Raw genomic sequence first — 21,427 nt, 5'->3', positions numbered from 1 at the left:
GAAAGAGACTTTCTTGTGAAGCAGGTCTTGCAACCACTTACAGCCTATGAGATTTGAACACTCAACCTTCAGTCTCCCATCCAAACTCTCATCACCCTAAGCTATCATACCTGACACAGTACTTGATGATTTTCATCATATACGTCTTTTTCACGTAATATATTTGACCCAAAAACTTACTGAAACTTATAAGATTTGAGCACTCAGCCTTGAGTCGTCCAATTATTCTCTTATCACTCTAAGCGATCTGACCTAACAGCAGATTAGGATAGATTTTGGCATTTACAAAGTGATGTATAAGTGTATGTTGAAAAGTGCATTTATCTCTTCAAGGAAACTTGTAAAGCTAGTCTTGAAACTAATTGCTGCCTATAAGATCAGAACTCTCATGCTTCAGTCACCCAAACATGTTCTTATCGCCCTAAGCTACCTGACCTGACGGAGTAGTCCATGTGTCCATCATATATAAGTCTTTTTCACTTAGTATATTTAACCTGAAACCTTACTGAAACTCATAATATCTGATGACTCAACCATCAGTCTTCCAATCATTCTATTATCACTCTAAGCTACCTAACCTGATAGAAACTCTTATGATTTTGGCATATTCGTCCCTTTCACTTAGTGTATATTGGACCTCAAAACATATATGTTTTCAACACTCAACCTTCTGTTTCCCAATCATACTCTTATCACACTAAGCTACCTAACCTAATGCAAACACTGTTTTCATAAATATGTCACAGTATAGCATGTTGAAAAAAAGTGATTAAAAAAGTCATAGTATAGCATGTCGAAAAAGTCATAGTATAGCATGTTGTAAAGTCATAGTATAGTATGTCGAAAAAAGTGTTAAAAAAGTCATAGTATAGTATGTAGAAAAATATAGCATGTCGAAAAAAGTGATAAAAAGTCATAGTATAACATGTCGAAAAAAGTCATAGTATAGTATGTCAAAAGAGTAATAGTATAGTATGTCAAAAAAAGTGATACAAAAGTCATAGTATAGTATGTCAAAAGAGTCATAGTATAGTATGTCGAAAAAAGTGATACAAAAGTCATAGTATAGTATGTCAAAAGAGTCATAGTATAGTATGTCGAAAAAAGTCCAAAAAAGTGGTAAAAAGTCATAGTAGAGTATGTCAAAAGAGTCATAGTATAGTATGTCAAAAAAAGTGATACAAAAGTCATAGTATAGTATGTCAAAAGAGTCATAGTATAGTATGTCGAAAAAAGTCATAGTATAGCATGTCAAAAGAGTCATAGTATAGTGTGTTGAAAAAAGTGATAAAAAGTCATAGTATAGTATGTTGAAAAAAGTCATAGTATAGTATGTTGAAAAGTGCATTTATCTCTTCAAAATATCAGTTTGCGAGTGAGACTTTCTTGTAAAGAAGGTCTGGAAACTATTTGCAGCCCATACGATCAGAACACTCAGCCCTCAGTCTCCTACACATGTTCTTATCACCCTAAGCTATCTGACCTGACACAGTAGTGCATGTTTTTGTCATATTAGTCTTTTCCACTTAATATGTTTAACCCAAAAACTTACTGAAACTTATAAGATTTGATCACTCAAATTGAGTCTTCCAATCATTCTCATATAATCTAATCTATCTGACCTGACAGAAAATGTTGTGATTTTGGCATATTCGTCCCTTTCACTTAGTATATATTGGACCTCAAAACTTACAGAAACATATGAGATCTGAACACTCAACCTTCTGTTTCCCAATCATACTCTTATCATGCTAAGCTATCTAACCTCATGTAAACTTTATTTTCATAAATATGTCACAGTATAGTATGTTGAAAAAGTGATTAAAAAGTCATAGTATAGCATGTCGAAGAAGTCATAGGATAGTATGTCGAAAAACATGATATAAAAGTCATAGTTTAGTATATCAAAAAAAGTGATAAAAAATGTATAGCATAGTGTGTCGAAAAAAGTAATTAAAAAGTCATAGTATAGAGTAATGAGAATACAGATCTAGGCTACATTGTAAGATGTAAGATGGTCATATCGCTTTGGAAACCCACTCACCCCACATTTTCCCAACATTTAATACTTTACTTTATGTACAGTTTGCTGCTAATATGTGTGTGTGCTTTTGCTGGCTTTAACTAATGTATGGATGCAGGATCTTTACTTTTAATAGTGTATATTTTTTTACATTGGTGCACTAACTTTGTAAAGGATCTGAGTACTTCTTCCACCACTGTCACCACTAAGTGTCTGGTGATTTATAAGGCTGTAAAATTGTTGCACAGGGTTGCATTATATTGTCAGAAAATCCTGTTTTCTCTGTTATTAATGTTTAGCTAGTTTTGTAATGCATCACTTCAACTAAATAGTTAATATTCTGATAAACCCTACATCTACTTAACCATGTGCTTTGGTGCTTGCATAGACATCATTTTAAAAGACTGGGAGAGTACTCATTGATCGAAATGTGGAATTAAGACAACAAGGCATCTTACAGCATCATAAATGAACAACATTTATTTCCACTTTTTGTACATTAAACGTGCATATCAATAAAATTAAAATTGATCATATAAATACCTCTACTGTAATACTGTTACAATAAATATGGCTCTATAGATTCTAGGTTAAATAAAAAACCAACTTCAATATCAACTGTTGTGCGACACAAGGAGACACTCAGGAAACACTGTACGTCTTCTCTTTTAGAACATTTTTCATCCCAGATGATGAATCTTTTTGGCAATTGTGCTATGATTAAGACCTAATAACTCTTCCAACAGAGTCCCACTGGAAAGTGACCCTTTGCTCTCGGCTATGCTTTGTCTAAAAGTAACATTGAAAAATGTTTACGTCAGCAGGACCGATAAGAAAACTGGTGTCCCTCTCCTATCTGTGGAGTCAATGGCAAAATAGTGCCATGCCTTTCGTCAATTTGTGCTGGAGAGCAGATGTGCACACACACACACACAAACACACACACCATACACACCGCGCAAAAATCCTAAATGTGCTTATTTAATTTATACTTCATATTACAGTTTAAAGCGGGCACTCTGCTCCAGGTTGACTTATGTTGTAAAAAAGGCATTTTTAACCCTGGCTATGTCGAACATGAGATTGATTGAGAAATCTTTGTGCGTAAGGGGGCCAGGCAGAAAAGACTATGATACAGCTGTGATTCACATGTACAGGAACACATCAACACGTCAACAGCCATGTCAAAATATTACATACAGTAGGCCTACTTCAAAATAGATTACCAAGAAACGTTTAATATGATAACATGCAAAAATAAACACACCTACTCTTTCACAAAACTCCCACGCACAATGTTCATCTTTTACATGATATACAATGAATAATTAATGTATAGATTGAGTAATAAATATCAACACACAAATATGTCACTTAGTCTCAGTAATGTCTTTCCTTGTATGTAAATGTCAAGTATAATGTTGTCCCATGCAGCATCCTTTTAATTTTCCATATTTTAACACCCTTCAAAATACTGCTTTAATCTTGTGTTTTTAACACTTAAACACTCAAATAATTGTCCACACAGAGATGCCAGAAGTTTTACATTTCAAGTGACAGAAGGTTTGATGTTATTTATGCTGATAGCAATGATTGGATAAATGTCCAGTGGAACATAGCATTTCAAAAAAAGGATAAAAAGTTGAGAGGAGGGTTAATGTCAGTGGCTAAAGCTAAACTTCACAGCATACTAGGTGGTAGCAAAGTTCCAAAGTCCAAAGATTCAAAGTCAATAAAATATTGCGCGTTATCAATAATAACTAATGATACAAATAGTTATAAACCTTTGTGAAAATAGACAAAAACAGAGCGAAAACACATTCATTACACTGTAAAAACAAGGAGAGGAGCCGTGTCTGTGTGTCGCCCTCTGTCTCAGAAGCCAGGCAAATGGCAGTAAGCCTCCAGGGAGGACAACAGGATGTAGAGGAACCAGAGGGAGAGGAACATGAAGAAGGTGAGGAGCTTGGGTGTCCGTGGGCCCCCGAGCTCTCCACCTGCCACGCTGGGACGCCGGCGGTAGAGCAGCACCACCACACACACCAGCGCCATGATGGTGAAGACGGTGACGGAAAAAGCAAGGGAGCCAGGGTTCACCTTGAACACCTGGCCTTTGGTCTTCCAGTAAACGGACGCGATGGTCCACGCCACCCCGATGCCCAGGAACACATTGACTGCGTTGCTGCCCGTCACGTTGCCGATGGAGGCGTCAGCGTATTGGTCCTGGATCGCAGCCACTTTACTCGCAAATGTATCTGTACAAGAAAGAAAGATATGAATTAAGCATAATGACAAAAATAGAAAACTGGTGAATTTGTGCAAATCAGCTACTGATGGAGATCAGCGGAGTGCACAGACTGTGACAGGGGCCCTCCCTTAACCCCAACAACCATCAGGATACAATTACAGGTATTTAACTGCATGCAATATAAAATGTAATCAACTTCAAAATGGCATTCTGGGCCACAAGGGGCATCATAAAATTAAAAAATAAGCCAAGAGATATGGTGCTTAAAAGTTTTTTTTGGGTTAAAATAATTTATAATAAGGCACCCTTTAGATAAATAAACAAAGGTCCCCAAACTGATTCAAACCTGGAATGTTGCAGTTCATGATTAGTGTCTTAACCCGTAGCGCCCCACTATGGCTTTATTAATGATTAATAAATACTTTGTTTATGCTTTATATACAAGTTAGAGACCATAAACAAGAACATGTTTTAGGTTGCGAATTCCTTTGACTAGTGTCTTTTCTATTTAGTAATAATTCAATTAAATGCTGGTAATTGTTAGTTATAAGTGTTTTACTTTATAATAAGCTGTCAAGTCTGCAGCTTGAAATGTTAATAAGGCCATAAAAATTGTTTTTACAATAACCCACCCAGTCTGCAGCTGTAAATATTTATGCAAAAGAGAGCATGCCGCCAGTGATGACCCGCGTACAGGCAAATTGTTGTTTTCAGACTTTGGTTTTTGTACAGATTAAATAAACAAGATATAACATGTTAATTAGTGAGCTTTAGAGTTGCTGGTAGGCAGATCATGTTACCTTTGGAAAGGCTAATGCAGAGGAGGATCATCTCCAGCCAAAGGGATTTATTTTTAGACATGGCCACCCAGAAGCTACTACAAATGGCTTCTGACTGATCTATAGAGCATTAGTAAATGATTTGTTAACCACTAATAAAGCCATTTGTTACTACTTACAAACCTCTCCATGTACAACATTTATCTTTGAGCAACCTTTACACATTAAACTGGAACATAAATATTATTTAAAGCCAGTCTAGGCACCACACAGTCACTTTCTAAAGCATAAATATGCATTAGTATATGAAAGTAAATCACTATAATGTAATGTAAAAAAAATCTAAAGAAGAAAATGTATCTAAAACTCTCTACCAAAATGAATGTATAACCTAGGCTCATACTGCCACTACCTGTTGATACTTTAACTTCCTGATAATTGCCTTCTAACTCATTCTTGTATGGCGATTCCCAGGATCTGCCAACTTAAAGGAGTGTGTGGGGCTTACTGAGCTTAGAGACCTGTCAAAGCCTAATTTTCATATTCTCATTTGTGCCTCTCTGTGGCAGTGGCAGCACACCGAGAATAACAAGTGAACCAGTCTTTTTCTTTGTTTACAGCTTGTTAACAATCAAGACAAGAGCTCAGGAGAGAATTACTCTGACAGCACAGGCGGAGGCAGAGGTTACACAAGTCTTCCCAAGCAGCTGCCCCAGAGGAAACCCAGGACAGGTCTGCTGTTAGAGCTGACAGACACCACAGACGCCCACCTGGAACAGAGGTGCCTAGGGCCACGAACACCACAGCGGTGACCGAGTCTTTGAGACCGACGGTGCAGCCGAAATGAGAGGCTAAGTCCCCGGTCACAGCTGTCAGAGCGCCGATGAGGGAAATGGACACGAAGAAACAGGCCCAGCCGTTCCAGTACTCAGTGGGTGGGACAAAAGCGAAGAGGACTTTCCAGAAAACTGTCAGGAAGTGCATGATGTAATCAAAGCAGGATGGCAAGCGTTCCTCCCCGCTCTCTTCCTCATCATCGTCACCTGGCAGAGACAGAATACATGCATTAAGGCCTGCAAAATGCGTACAAAGACTTGCTGCGTCTGCCTTCTCTGTGGACTATCTGAAGACCATATCCTGCAGTATACAAAACTGAATCAGACCAGCGAATTAGAAGTCAAGTAGCATCTGATCCAGCTGTAACATCAAATCTCAGTTCAGAAATGGATATTAAATCCATCCATCCATCCATCCATCTTCGTCCGCTTATCCGGTGTCGGGATATTAAATCATGAAACAGTAAATAGTTCTAGCTTCATGCTTTAATCAGACTTAGATAACATGTCTGACAGCAAAATCCAGAAAAGACGATACCAACCCCAAATCGTATTTAAGCCATTTGACGAATGTGTGGGAGCTAACCTTTTCATATCATTACATTCAATCTCAATATAGCTATGACTCATTGATTGAGACACACATATAGGCAGGAAGCATACTCTCTATTTATATTTGCATGAAAATCTGAGTGACCTCATCCAGAGAGGGAAACTAGAGACTAGAGAGAAAAGAGCGTATTAACAGAATGACACATCTCTGGTGTCTAAATCAGCTTTTAGCCCAAATACTTTGTGCACTAGTGCAGATCTAAAAGGTTCACAAAGCCAAGTGAATAGCTTTTTAAAGGGCAAAATAAAAAGGGTTCACCATTCCACATACATGTACATAAATTCTTCAGAGCCATTAATTGTCCAGGCCGAGCTGGCCAGTTTAGTTTTTACAGTGAGCCACATGAGGAATTCACCACATCATGCATTTTTAATAAACTGTCTGGATTAAAAGGGAACAGCAAATAAGCACGAAATTGCCAAAATATATTAAACAAGGTTTATGTAAGCTCTTTCATTCACTATCTATTAAATTAGGCTTTTTGTTTTTTAAATGTAGCCAGTGTCAAACTGGAGCATTTGGGATTTTATTAAAGAAGTATCTAATAAAAGAACAACAGCACAACAGCACAACAGCAGCTGGTGGGCATGGTCCAGCCCGCAGACTTAATCTTCCACAGGTTTGGTCTCAGAGGGATCAACAGATGAGACATTTCACGATGTTGCGACTCACCTGCGCTGACAGTGACAGCACTAACAAACTGCTCCCTCCAGCTGCTGCTCCCCACCACCAGGGCCAGGTTCGTCTTCTTGATCAGCTTGTCCACTGTGCTCTGCAGACAGCCACAAAGAAAGCAAAAGCAAAAGGACAAGTTGGGGATATACAGTATCAATATAATATTAAAACTGTCACATGAGACTAGGGACGCCGATGTGGTGAATTAAGGTGCATTAACTGTGTCACTCTACCTAGTGTGGTGCACAGTTAGTCACCAAAACAGTTGCAGGGGAGCACAAAACCCCACTATCCCTCAAGAAAAAGGCACATCGGCAGCATGAAGCTGCTTTACATCAGTGCAGAAAGTAGAGCCGTTAGTATCAGCACATCACACCGGAGCCCTGAGTGTTAGTGCAATATCATGTTACAGCTTAAAGGGGTACACCACGAATTTGAATCATTAAGAACAGTTTACCTTTCAAGAAGATTACTACACAAAACAGTTGGAAAATGGCTCTGACAGGAGTTTTTTTTTTTTAAAGTCTGAGAAAATAACCTGGAGGATGTCATAGTGATGTCATCAGGGTTATCTCAGTTTGAGTTTGCAGAGTACACATTTGTAACTGAAAGCCTGCAAAATGGGAGAGACAAACAGGTAGTGTGGAATGTGACAGACATGGACAGGCAGGGAGGGTCTAATGAGGATGAAGACACTCAAGTTGCATTGTGGAAACTGTAGGATCCAATGTTTTTTTGAGTTTTAAGTCAGGACAACGAATAGAGAATTATTCTTAAATGTCATGTTATTTGGTTTGTTCATGAACTCTCATAGCGTCTATAAATTAGTTTAAGGATTTGACGGTTACGACATCCTCTCTGAAGACCAAAGAATTGCTGTGATGGTAGAAAGAGAGCAGGTAAATCTTGTAAGAACAAATTAAATATTGGCATTCATCCACCCATAGCAGCTTGTGAGAAGTTCTAAAATGTGTGAACACCAGTGGGATAGGTAAGTAAATGATGTAGGTGATGTAAAAAGCTGCTTATTTGGAGTTACCTTGAATTCATAGGACTCCTCAATTACCACCTCCAGCTTGGTGTGCTCACCCAGACAGGGGCACCCCATCTTTGACACGTCTTCCGGTCCCACTGCTGTCTTGTTATCATTGGTGTCTCCTGCGGCAGAGGGACAGGTGTGTAAACTATCAGCCAGTATTTCCCACATTGCTACAAACTAAGATACTGTATCAATGGATAATGAAACCCAGTCTTCCATGCGTACTGTTTACATGAGAATTAAGCATATTAAGGGTCACACGTGACATTAGGATTTATGGTAAAACACTTGCTATGCACGGGACACAAACATTCTAATTATTGGATTCATTTAAGGTAGTTTTACAAAACCTGGCAGACCTTCTTTATATATTCCATTTTAGTTTTTGATCATTTTAAAAATGCTTTTTGTTTGTATGCATCCAAGAAGTCCTGTATGACCTAAGCGAGTTAGATTATTTCGTCACTGTGACGATGTTGACTTAATTATTTGGAGATCTTGTGGTGGGTATGAGCATGCTTGTTATAAAATCAATAATTTCTTTTATTTTATTGCAAAACCCCCACAAAATTGAGTAAATATGCGTAATATTAAAATAAGAAATTGCCAAATCTGAAATCAATTATGTTTCTATTTTCTTTTGCAATATTGTCATTACAGTACATTTTAGTGCCAGTGGCAGACGCTATCTGAGGGGCAGGGGCAAAAGAAATAAAAAGAGCACCAGCTGTATGTGGTGGGGCAACAGTGCGTGCAGAATGTAAGGCAGCCCATATGCCACTGCATCCCATTTTCTCAATTTTAAGGCCACCCTAGAGGACACTTTATCATGTTTGATCTACCATAGGGACATCCAAAAGAGCACTTTTGCTGCATTTGTTTCGAACATGGGGGCCCCAAGGGAGGGGCAGACCCTCCCTGAGTCAACCAGTGGTGTGTATGTCGAAAAATGCACAAATTATGAATAACTCCATTATCCCATTCAAATGTAAGCCTGATCTAACTATTTAAACCCAAGCTATTTTAAAGTGCAACGATTAAACCGAAAGTCCTCCAGCATAAAGTGCAGAAAAATGCACCAAAGGGACTTAAGAATTCACACATTAGACCTTAGAGTTGCTGCAGAGTCAAGAGGAATTTGTATCAATGAATATAAACTGCTCTAGCCCAAGAATTTAAATAAAATATGAATGACGGTGTATGCAAAGTAAAATGTATTTCCAGCCATAAATAATGAGGAACATCACTCTGCTGCTGTAGCATGCAGCTGCGTCCTCAGCTCACCGTGTCTCTGTCCCACATCCAGCAGGATGGGCTCCTCCAACACAATCGTGAAAGTCTTGTTCTTCTCGTACTCCTCGTCATCGATCACCTTCACATTCAGCAGCTTCCTGAAAGCAGAGGGGTCAAGAAACAAGGACAGGATGGAGCCAAACAGAGATGCAAGAATTAATAAAGCAGCATTATTTAGGAAATGAAAGCAGCAGCCAATATGTGTTAACCTAAAGTATGCGTCTGTTACCTAAATTACATACAAAATTGATCCGTGGCAACCAGTGAGAGCAGTTTTTTTATGCTAAGCCCAAACAGTGTAGCCAAGAGGTAGACTGCCTACACAATGAATCATGAAACAGAGATGTTAGATAAGAAGATGGAAGCTCAAGATTTTGTTAACGAATTAACCAATATACAGAACACTATACAACATGAAATAATAATATTTTCCCAGCACCCCACAAGAGGGCAGACTCCTTCTACACCATTAATGCCATTAGAGCACAAGAGGAATAAAGTGAGATAGCCCACACCCCTCCCACACACTTCAAGTTATAAGTCATGGGAAATTAAATAATTATCTTGTTCTCAGTGGAAATTAAGCGGCACCTATCTAGGTATCCATGCAGGTTTAAGCAAACTCTTATGACATATCTAGAAATAACAGCTTGCGCTGTTAAATCTGAGGGCTACGAAAACACGTGAGGATGTGGTGTCAAACTGTGACCGACATATTTGCCTCAACCCGCTTCATTCTCCTACACTGTCACAGTGAGTCTTTCTCTCGCTCTCCCTCCATCTCCCTAATGATATGTGGGCGGCTGTCTATTTCTGTCTACTCATGTACACTCAGGATTAGACAACACGCTGGAAGAGCTTTTTGCTCACAGAAGAAAAGAAGTTTATTTTAAAGATGAATGATACGTCATCGGCTGTTTTATGTCAAGGAAAGTCATGCCAGTGGGAGCAAAGGGAATCGCTGTATAGCCTAGAGTTCTTACAATGGAAGTTTATCTTTTAAACAAGATGTTATTTCAAGTGTGATATGTAAAGGGACACAGTAAGTTTATGTGGTGATTCAGTTGCTACGAATTGTATTCACACAGCAGCCATTTTGATATTACATCACACTCAAAGTAATACTGTTTGTCCTGCTTTAGGGTATGAAGTGCGCAGGAAAAACTGGCAGGGATCAGACAAACATTTACATTTTACAGACCTCTAACGAAAATACAAGCTATAAATAAAAAGGCTGTCAAAAAGCAGCGGGGTGTAGATTCACATACTGCATTAAGGCTGATTGATTGAGGTGGAAATTTAAATCTCAACCTCTGCCAAGAGTCTAATGCTCATTTGCACTCATTTCAGACAAAAGGTGGGCGATAATAACACAAAAGTTGAACAAATCAAAACTGACTACAGATAAAAAATAGATTCTTAAACAAGGCTGGGGGTGAGATTAGTTGGTAACACTTTACTTGAAGGTATCTACATAAGAGTGACATGACACTGTCATGAACACATGACACTGTCATGACACAGTCATGACACATGAACCCTAACCATAACCATAACTCTAACCATAACCATAACCATAACTATAACCATAACTTGTCATGACAAAAACCAAATGACACTTACCAAAAGAAGCGTTATGTCATAAAGGTTTATGACTTGTTTATAATGTTTATGACACGTTCATAATAGTGTCATGTCACTCTTATGTAGATACCTTCAAGTAAAGTGTAACCGATTACTATTATGAATACGTCTTTCAAGTAAATTTGTTTTTTAGCTGGTTGAACCCTAAGTACAACCAAACCAAAAAAAAAAACATTCTGGTTAAATGTAATAAAAAAAAGTATAAATCAAAACTCAAGTAAGTTATGAGTCAACAACAAATCCCATACATCATTGTGTTAACATGTGCTGCTAAATGGTGAAGGTAGAAGTTGAAAACTGTAGACTTAATAATCCAACAAGTCCTCCAAACCATACGACTATATACGTCGTTTATACCTACCCTCTTATACAGTGGTTCCCAACCTTTTTTCCTTGGCGCCCCCCCTACTCATGTCTAAGAAAAGCTGAGACCCCCAAAACCAAAGTTGAGGTAACTCTCCAGATAGAGCCTTACTTTCTTTTTTGATACAGAGGAGTTATCAGCACGGTTAAGATTCTCTTCCATGTTTCATTTATAAAATAGTGATGCCGTGGCGGCAGGAAAAACGAGGATACAACAAAATACTTTTGTATACATTATATATTGTAGTGTATTATCACAATTTGTTTAACATGTGCAAATATATATATTTTTTTTCCTCAACCTCAAACCAGATAAAGACTTGCGCCCCCCCTGTGATCTTTGCCGCCCCCCCTGGGGGTGCCCGGACCCCAGGTTGGGAACCACCGCTCTAATACGACCCACAGGAGTGTTTCATAAATTAGCACCCCTAGTGGTGGCAGGAAATACGACACATAAGAGCGTTTTCCTTCCTCATATCTAAACCACAGAATGTAACGGTCACGTTGTTAATGTGAAACGGTCGCAGTTTGTTACGTTTAGGCACAAAAACTATTTGGCTAAGTTTAAAAAAAGATCATGGGTGTGGGTTCAAATCAGACGTTACTTCACTTCCAGTTACGCACATGAGGCATAAAGCAAAAAGAAAATTGACGTCTACTTTTATTTTTAAATGGAACAGGAACCCCAGTAACGATATTTTTTTCCCCACTATGGCCACGCCAAGACCTGCCCTTTAATAGCTACTATTGGCCAGGCACGGCAACGTAACCTGATTTGTACAGGTCCTATCCCCTGACCAATCGGCTATGCTAGCCTTAACCACTCGAGGTGAAATGCCTAACCCCAACCAATCAAGCTGCTTTGTAGGGCGGGTCTTGGCGTGGCCATAGTGGGATTCGTAATTTTGCACCCCGGTCTTCTGAGTGAAAAGCCTGCATTTGTTTGACCCATCCCTCCTTACTTTGGCGCTCTTTTACTTCGTCACCTTTCTTTCTGCTTCACACCCATCTTAATTAGTATGGCCACTAGAGGGCGTCAACATTTCCGGGGGAGGACAATCTCCAATAATTAATTCAGTTTGGCTTTTTTTTATAACTTAAGAATCAATTCTGAATATGCCAGAACTCGCAACAACGTCCAATGGCGCTCAGTGAGGCTCGCAATCGCCAATCAGCATACTCAAGCTATTGTTAAATTATGTGGCAATTACGACCCATATATAGTACCCAGGAGACTGGGGTTTGTGTCCCATTTGAAAATCAAAGTATACGCAATTTCTTTTTTTAACATTTAAGGAACAAACGGTACTAAGTCACGATCTGCGACACATGCGTAATCAGAAGTGAAGTAACGTAACGAATGTACTGATTTTAACCAAAACCACAATCTTTTTCTAAACTCGACAAAGTAGTTTTTGTGCCCAAACGTAACCAAAATGCAACTGTTTCACAACGTTAATGACCTCTTTAAAACCGCGACCGTTACGTTAAGGTATGAGGATGGAAAACGCTCCTGTGGGTTGTTTTTTCCTGCCACCATTGGGGGCGCTTGAAATGAAATCCTATGGGTTTTATTAGAGGGTAGGAATAAATTACCTATATCGTATCGTCTGGAGGACTTGTTGCCAATGGGCTAATTAAAGGAAAAATTCTACATTATGAGAAATTTGCTTTCTTGCTGAGAGATAAGAAGATTCATAATCCTCTCATGTCTGTACTTTAAATATAAAGCTAGAGCTGCAGTTTGTTAGCTTAGCTTAGCATAAAGACTGTAAACAGTGACTTCTATGTAATGAGTCCAGCACGTAACTCCCTGTAAAACCACAACTCGGCATCTCAGCAAGTTCCAAAGAATATCTTTTTATCCTTTGAAATTGGTGATAAAGTCACAAGATTGTTGTCCAACTGTCTACCCCAGAGTTTGAAATGGTCAGTGTAAGAATCAGGTAAAATATCTGCAATCAGTTCTGCTTTCTGAGCCCCGTATCTATTATTACAATAGGCACAGTTGGATTTTATCAAGACAGTATAAAGCCCTCACTTACTGCATACCACATTTCACAGTTTATTATCTCTCTTATCATCGTCTCCATTCCTGGCATAGCTTCTGAGAAGCCATAGTTGGTGACATACCCTACTATTGCTATCTGTCACACACAAATTTATGTGAAGGATGTCAAGACTGTATTTTCTGAGATCTGGAAATTGATATCTGTTTAATCTGAAACAACCGTAATCTCTAGTGCATGTTTAGAGAGTCTGGCTTTATAAATTCAATAAAAATGTAAGATTATTTTTGGGGCATTTTTGAACTTTATGTCATATAAGAAATGAGAGAGGGGGAATGACATGCAGCAAAGGGCCACGGGTTTAACTTGAACCCTGGCCACTGCTGTAAGGACTGTGCATTGGTACGTGGGGCGCATGCAACTAGGTGAGATACCAGGGCGCCCCAGTGTCAGGGCTTTTTGATTGTTATTTTTTCACATTTTCTGACAGCCAATTGACTGTAAAAAAGTGTATGTTTTGTCTGTACATTAATTAGCTGGGTTTTCCTGTTAAAGTAAGGCTGAACAGAGGGAATTCAGCTGAGGCCCAAGAGTGGTAAGGCTCTACAGTTGAGACTGCCACCTGTAAAAAGAAGGAGCACGCATCTGTGTGACTCTTTTTATTTGGAGTTTCCCTCTCCTCCACATTCTGCGTTGGTTTGGTAAGGATGCTCCAGTTTCCTCCCACAGCCAAAGGAAATATACAGTAAGTCATGAGGACTGGAGACTCCAGACTGCCTACAGGTATGAGGTATGAGTGATTGTATGCCTCTATGTTTACCCTGGGAGAGTATCTCTGCTTTCTGCACTCTGCATGTTGGGATAGACTCCAGCCCTCCGGAGAGCCTGACAAAAATGAAGCCAGCATAAATGCATGACAGTATGTCAAATACCCACAACTGAATGGGTCACTGTCATTCAGCTGAAGAATCATGGATTAAAGCAATGTGTCAGCATATCTCTGCTATGCTGAAGTGTCCTTGAGCAAGATACTGGAACTCCAGAGAGACTTTAATGGAGCTGAATACAAAAGCAAAACAATGGAGAAACATGTTTCTCATATCTAGTAAATAAAATATGAACATTATATTGTCTCTATTCTAATGTGTTGTTGGGTTATTCTGTACAGGATATTTATATGGAAACACAAGGTTGTTGGCATTGATAATGATATGCCATCTTCAGAATTAAACTAATGTGCTCACACTCTGACACAGAAAAAGTCATTCATGCATTCATCTTCTCTGGACTTAACTACTGTAACTCCCTCCTTTCTGGCATTAACCAAAAGTCACTGCAACAAGTTCAGAACGCAGCAGCTAGGTTTCTCACTGGCTTTAAAAGACGACATCACATCACCCCAATTCTGGCTTCTCTCCATTGGCTCCCTGTTTGATTTAAAATAGATTTTTAGAGTTTACTGATCACTTTTAAAGCACGTCTTGCCCCAAGCTACATAGTGGAAATGTTGAACCCATATGAACCAGCCTTAGATCCTTAGGAGGGGCCCTTCTGGCCGTTTCAAAGTTGAGGCTTAAATCTAAAGGTGATCGTGCTTTTGCCATCAGGACCCCTCAGCTTTGGAACGACCTTCCTGAGGAGATAAGGCTTGCAGAAACAGTGACCTCTTTTAATCAATTTCTTAAAACACTGACTTGCTTTTATGTGATGTTGTCTTTTAATCACTTTTATTCTTTTTATTTCTTTTTATTGTCATGTTTTTTAATTTATTTTTTTATCTCTTTTACCATTCTTATTTTTTATCATTTGCAGATCCAAACCAAACAATTGTAGGCTAATAATATCAACAATTACAATCAAATATGATGCATTCAATATGAGAATGAACGTTTAACAAAAGAAAACCTATATATCAGTGTCGTTTAAATGGAGTAAATATTTTTCTCTACCTTGAGTCTATAGAGTAAGCATGCTATTTAAGGAAGACTTAAACTGTACACATTACCCAACCCTGACTCTGCTGCTCCGCTTTTATCCATGTTGGTCAGGAGCCTCAGGATGTTATTGATCCTGACTGCATTAAGCGTGAGAAATAAAGAATATCAGGGTATTGATTTTCTTTTTCAGAAGTGATCTCCTCACATTCTTTTTCATTTCAGCTTATGTAACTGCCCCCGTTATCCACCTCAGCCTCAACTAGTGTGTGGTGCCACACATTTTGAGGCACAGACAAAAACAGATACAAGAGGAAGCTACACACAAGCATCAAAAGGTCTGTGCAGATCTTCCTCTAATCCATGAATACAGAATGTAAAATGGTTCTCTATGTCAGCCCGTTTAGTTTGGCTCAGAGGTTTGTGTCTGAACATCATAATCTATTTACTGCAGTGCAGAATTTAGATGGTAAATTATCATTTAAACGCACGCCCAGATTTGAAACCGTTCTTCTTGGCACTCCGCCAAAAGCATAAAAACGTGTCTTCCTCCACTCTTTCTCCTCTGCATGCTCTAACATCGACCGGGACAGGCAGATGTACAAAAAGACACACAAAGCAAGATACACTGTAACAAATAACACACACACACAGAGCTGCCTGCAGGGCAGCTGCCGAGCATCAGCTCTTTGCCCTGAACGCCCAGGGAAACACTTGGGTAAGAAAAGTCAGCTTTGTTTGAAGGATGAACTTTGGCAGCCTGCTGAGAGGTAAGAAGCACAGATATACATTTAACACAGAGCATGTGCAAACTCATCTGCACAAAGACACACATACATACCTGCAAAAGCCAAAATGCTTTAAGATGGCAACGCAAAGACACACAGTGATGAGGTTTCACCTGCATCTTTTAACAGGACTGACGGAATGCTCCAAATTAAACAACCTCATAAAATATTTAGTCTGATTCATCTGAGTAGCATAAGGCAGGGACTAAATGTGATATTGTACAACGTCTAAGGCCCTTGGAAATCTGTTTAACAGGGGAACTTTGACTCAACTGGCTCTACACCAGCTTAAATAAATACCTTTATGTGGCAAAAAAAAAGCTGGCTGAAAAGATAAGTAAGCTGCTGTGATTTGACCCAACTGGCCCTGGCGATTCTGATTAAGATCGGAGTCAAACCTATTTACCTATGATCAGAGTACCCCCTGCATTCCCCTTTAAGTCCTTGTTTGCTATTCAAAGGAGCACAGGAGCAGCTGAGCACAGCTTTAACATTTCCCGTTGCGTTTGGATTTTCTTGTAGCAAACTGTCCTGCTCTGCTGGAGCCTGCTCTCCACAGTCCCTACTATTCTGCTGCACGGCGACTGTGGAGAGATGCATGACTCCAGATAATGTGAAGTGTGCAGATGCTTGTGTCACTGTCAGCTTGTTACAGTCAGATGAGTCTTGGCTCAGTAGGTGAGGATTTTATCTAATGCTCAGTCTCCATTTGAATGCAGATACAAGCTGCCAGCCTCTCATTTCACATTGTTATACACAACTGTCTTATTAACCGCAGCTTCTGTAGCTGCCTGCGCTGTGTTGAGAACTTTGGGGACTCCTTTAACCCCTCTTCACTCTCTTTAATTGCTTGGAATGCTCAAGAAGCTCTTTTAAGTTTCCCTTTGGAGCAACATTTTGTTTGATGGGGGTTTAAAGTGTATTCAGTGCACAGACTTACACACGTTCACTCTTAGAAATACACACAGATAAATGCACAAAAAGCAAGCAAGCATCAGATAAATGTGCACAAGCAAACTGACAAACACACAGACGAATGATGTTCAAATCTCACCTGCACTGCAAGGCAAAAAAGGCAAAAAGGGAACTCTGCATTCTCTTTGACACCATGTATTCACCTGCCTTTCCTCCCACTCAGCCAACCTACACAATACACCTACACACAAGGCCTGAAATCCTCCTCACACAGACGGATTCATCTGACACATTTTGTTCCTTTGTTTTGTCCTTTGGTGTGCTGTAAATCATTTTGATGTGATGAGCTTGATACGGTTAAGGGCATATTCTTTTTTAAATATTTTTTTCTAAATCACAGCTGTTGATAATTGCCAGGTCCTTTGCTCATCACATCATAAAACAAACACCACAAGTATACTCATCATTGAGTTAAACCTTCCACACAACGTTTAAGAAAAAAGCTGGAAAAACATCACACTTTCACCTATCTGTCTCTCCTCTCTGTCTCTCTCTCAAACTATCTCTCTCTCTCTCTCTCTCTCTCTCTCTCTCTCTCTCTTTACCTTTGCTTCCTGCTCTTTTTATCTGCCTCTCTGCTGGTGCATCCATGAATCCTTCTGTTAAAATTATCCCACAGGTTTTATCGCATGCACCTGTTTCGGTAGTTGCTCAACCCTCATCCCTGTCCTCGCTGCTGTGCAGTCACCTGCCGGATTTTATTTCCTCCGCTCTGTCGCTAACATACACTTCCTTTGTTTTCTGCAGTTAAGTTTTCATTGCTCTGCATTACAATGAACTCCCATATTCAGTTACCTCCACAGAAGCCCCAAAGGGCTGTGTTAATTCGTTCATGGAAAGCTGCTTCTATGCTTCTTCTTCTTTTCATTTTTCTTCTTCGTTTACATCAGCCACATTGTTTCATTATCTGCCTCACAATTATATCCTCTTATCCTCCCACTTCATCCCTCTGAAAGATCTAAACTTCTCAGAGCCAACGTATCTATGACTCATAAAAATAGCCCTTTTATCCTTTACCAGAATAGATAACTTACAGTAATCTAGCAGGACTGTTTAACATACCAACGTGTGGGCTGTGATGTTTGATAAAGTGATGAGAAGCAACAAGACATCACATCAAAGAAAAAGAAGAAATATTGCCACTCACATGGTCTCATCGTTCTGAAACTCCAGCTTGCCGGACACCTCCTCGTAGTCCTCGCCTGCCTTGGCGGTGCCCTCGACGGTGTGGTACGGCACTGCCACCTTCCCCCTTGCTCCGGACGTCCGGTGAACTTTCACCTGCATGCTGCCGATGCTCTCGCTGACCCTCATGGAGTTACTCTCGAATGTAAAAATGCCAGCGTGGTCATCATCATAAATGGTAACCGTGGCAACATGAGCGCTGCCCAGGGCTGCCTTCGGAGGAACCTGGGAGAGGCCCACTGTGCTGTTGCTGGAGGTGATGGAGCTCGGCTCCAGGACAGAGACCTCGGCTCGATGCACAATACGTGGATTACTCAGGCGCACGTAGAAATGCTCATCCTCTTCAAAAATATCATCATCAATAACACCAACAGTGAACTCTTTTGTTGTCTCGCCGGGCTTGAAGACCAAAGTGCCCTCAGCAAACTCATAGTCTGAGCCGGCATTAGCAGTCGCATCCTCTGTGCGGTAGTCCACCTGAGTGGCACAAGCAAAGAAAGAAACTTTATTAAATATTTAGTGTGTTGAGTTAAAATAAAATGCTGAATTATTCACATCTTTTATGCCTCAGGCAATTACATTTGATTTTTAAATTGACCATGAGCATTTACAATATTTTTCATCACTTCTTATTACCTTCACAGTGCAGCCACTTTCTCCCCCATGCCGGGTCACTGACAGCTTCAGTGAGCCACAGTTCTCAAAGCACTGGTAGTGTGAGGTCTCAAACTGCAGGTAGATGGTGTTGGGATCTTCCTCTTGCCCAGTGGCCTCATGACAGCTCACCACCTTTCTGGCCTGGTCAGCGGCGTGCTTTTTCAAGATGTTTCCAGCTCCGATCATCATGCGTGTGGCTTGAATGCGATAGAAGGCCCGGCTCTTCTGTTGTTGGACCAGCACTTGGTAGTTGGCCATCTCAATCAGCTGCTCCATGTCTTTCTCCGGGTGCCTTTGCTTTAAGTCTTTCAGGGTGCGAGCCATGTCCCGCCGGGCCTCTTCCTCTTGATCTTGCTCCGCACTCATCCCTCCACCTTCCTCCACCCCCTCCAGCATCCCATCCAGAGCCTCTTTGGGGTGAGTGTGGGAGTTCACACCCTGGCCGTCCATCTCCAAGTCCATTTTAGTGAACATGGCATCTCCCTCTGACTCAATGATAATGCCATGGGTCTTGTCAGCACGATAACGCTTATGGACGTACTTGTAGAAGAGCAGGCGCCTGTCTGCAATCCAGGCTTGCAGCACACACACAGGGAAGAAGAGGAAGGTGAGGACAGCCTCCCAAACCTCCACCTCCCCTGGGGAGACCACAGACAGGATGATATACAGCCAGATATAGGCGAAGATGCTCCAGGCAGCAGTGACAAAAAACACCCGCAGGTGCTTTACCTTGCGGGTTTCATTTTCTGGCACCACATAGACACAGATAGCGATGATAATGAACATGTTGAATGCAGCGCTGCCCACAATGGTGCTGGGACCCAGAGATCCAGCCTCAAAATCATGGCCGACCACTTCAATGACAGACAGCAGGATCTCTGGTGCAGATGAGCCCAGCGCCATGAGAGTCAGGTTGGATACCGTCTCATTCCAGACGCGTACAGTAGTTGTCGTCGTTTCACCGTTGGGCTTCTTGATGGTGATCTCCCTTTCCTGAGAGGTGATGACTTCAATAGAAGACATGAAGCGGTCTGCGATAATGGACATGCCCAGGAACATGTATATAAGAGCTGCAAAGTAAACAATAGCGCGTGCCACCTTGTCACCAACTGCAGGGTTTTGGGGGTTCCACATGGGCAGCACCACGCCATCGGAGCAGTTATCTTCACCAGAGCAGTTGGCTGGTGTGCTGCCAAAATCGTCATGGCTGGCGCTTCCCTGGGAGAAATGAGTGACTCCTGGGAGCAGAACCAGCAGAAAGGAGATGAACATACATGGTGTGCAAGGCGGAGTGAAGATACGCTTGTACAGAAACATGGCAGCGTGATAATGCTCGGAGTCTTCTGGTGCCGGAGTTCAATCCACGTCACATGTAAAGGTCTATCCAAACCTCTGAAAGACAACAAAATAAGACATTTGCGCGGAGGATGAGATTGTTACATTCACTACGTCAGATGTTCATCATTCAGGGTCCTATTCTTGAAATAACCTCTACAAGCTTTACAAGTATAACATCGCAGAAGTACTCACAGTCATACTCTTTTATATGCAAACGACGTGGGATCCAACACTTTCGTTGGTCCGAGTTTGGAAAGCCAGAAATATTGGCACCTACTAATCATTGAGTCATTGGTATTGAACTACCTAGTCAAACTCCCACACATATAATGTGTTCACTCTGTGCTAAGCAGCAGTAAAAATGTTACCCTCTGCACCTGTTGTATTGAGGGAAAAAGTGATTCAGTCCACCATGCATAGTCAAGTTCGAGGGGATTCCAAAAATAACCTTCACTGACAGTATAACAAGAAAAGAGCAGTTGTTCTTAGGCATCCCAGACCTAATGATACAGATATTATAGGATTATTCAAAGGAAAAACAATCCTGGTCTCTCATGGACGTGACGTATGCCTCTCAACTCTATTGTTTAATGCTACAAATGTATCATTTAACATAAGCCGTTTAAACTATGTCAAGGGGCATCTTAAAATCTATTTTTTTTCTTGGCAGCAGCATTAGAGAGCAAAGCATCAATGCTGTCCAGAGAGTTAACATCTGCATCAATGTGAACAGAGAGGGGGGGAGCCAAGAAATGTCATCTGGTGCTTCCTAATTAAAATTTCAAGACCATCTCCATGTCAAAAATAGGTTGCATACCTACAGCAGAAGAGATTTGACAATGCTACCCATACCTACACATGCTCTCATTGACATGCAGCAGATAAAAGCTGCGATCTCCACTCTGACCTGCATAACAGGAGTGCACATTTCCCATCAAGGCTACATTTCAGGGTGAAGCAGCTGTATAAATTAAGTAGTAATTTTTTTGTTGGCTTATAAATAAATGACAAACAGATTGTGATTGGGG

The 21,427-nt window shown here is 40.5% G+C and overlaps 1 protein-coding gene across 5 annotated transcripts; it reads right to left on the bottom strand.

Moving 5' to 3' along the window:
• Positions 1 to 3,898: 3,898 nt before the first annotated feature.
• Positions 3,899 to 20,234, bottom strand: slc8a4a (solute carrier family 8 member 4a). 5 transcript variants are annotated; one of them, XM_028595801.1, is made up of 8 exons: positions 19,041 to 20,234; positions 18,367 to 18,881; positions 9,498 to 9,604; positions 9,314 to 9,322; positions 8,214 to 8,329; positions 7,172 to 7,271; positions 5,821 to 6,093; positions 3,899 to 4,278 (listed from the first exon to the last, which is right to left on the bottom strand). In XM_028595801.1, exons 1-8 carry the CDS (start codon positions 20,193 to 20,195, stop codon positions 3,899 to 3,901), a joined length of 2,655 nt encoding a protein of 884 aa, XP_028451602.1. In that variant the 5' UTR covers positions 20,196 to 20,234. The 5 variants fall into 5 exon arrangements, with proteins under 5 accessions (XP_028451602.1, XP_028451599.1, XP_028451601.1 ...); XM_028595798.1 differs by lacking the exon at positions 9,314 to 9,322 and having other exon boundaries at positions 7,157 to 7,271; positions 8,214 to 8,332; XM_028595800.1 differs by lacking the exon at positions 9,314 to 9,322 and having other exon boundaries at positions 7,157 to 7,271.
• Positions 20,235 to 21,427: the final 1,193 nt, after the last annotated feature.

This window comes from Perca flavescens, chromosome 13, assembly GCF_004354835.1.
Source record: "Perca flavescens isolate YP-PL-M2 chromosome 13, PFLA_1.0, whole genome shotgun sequence".
NCBI classification, from domain to species: Eukaryota; Metazoa; Chordata; class Actinopteri; order Perciformes; family Percidae; genus Perca; species Perca flavescens.
The sequence above is the reverse complement of the archived record's forward strand: the minus strand, read 5'-3'. Positions and strand labels throughout refer to the sequence as shown.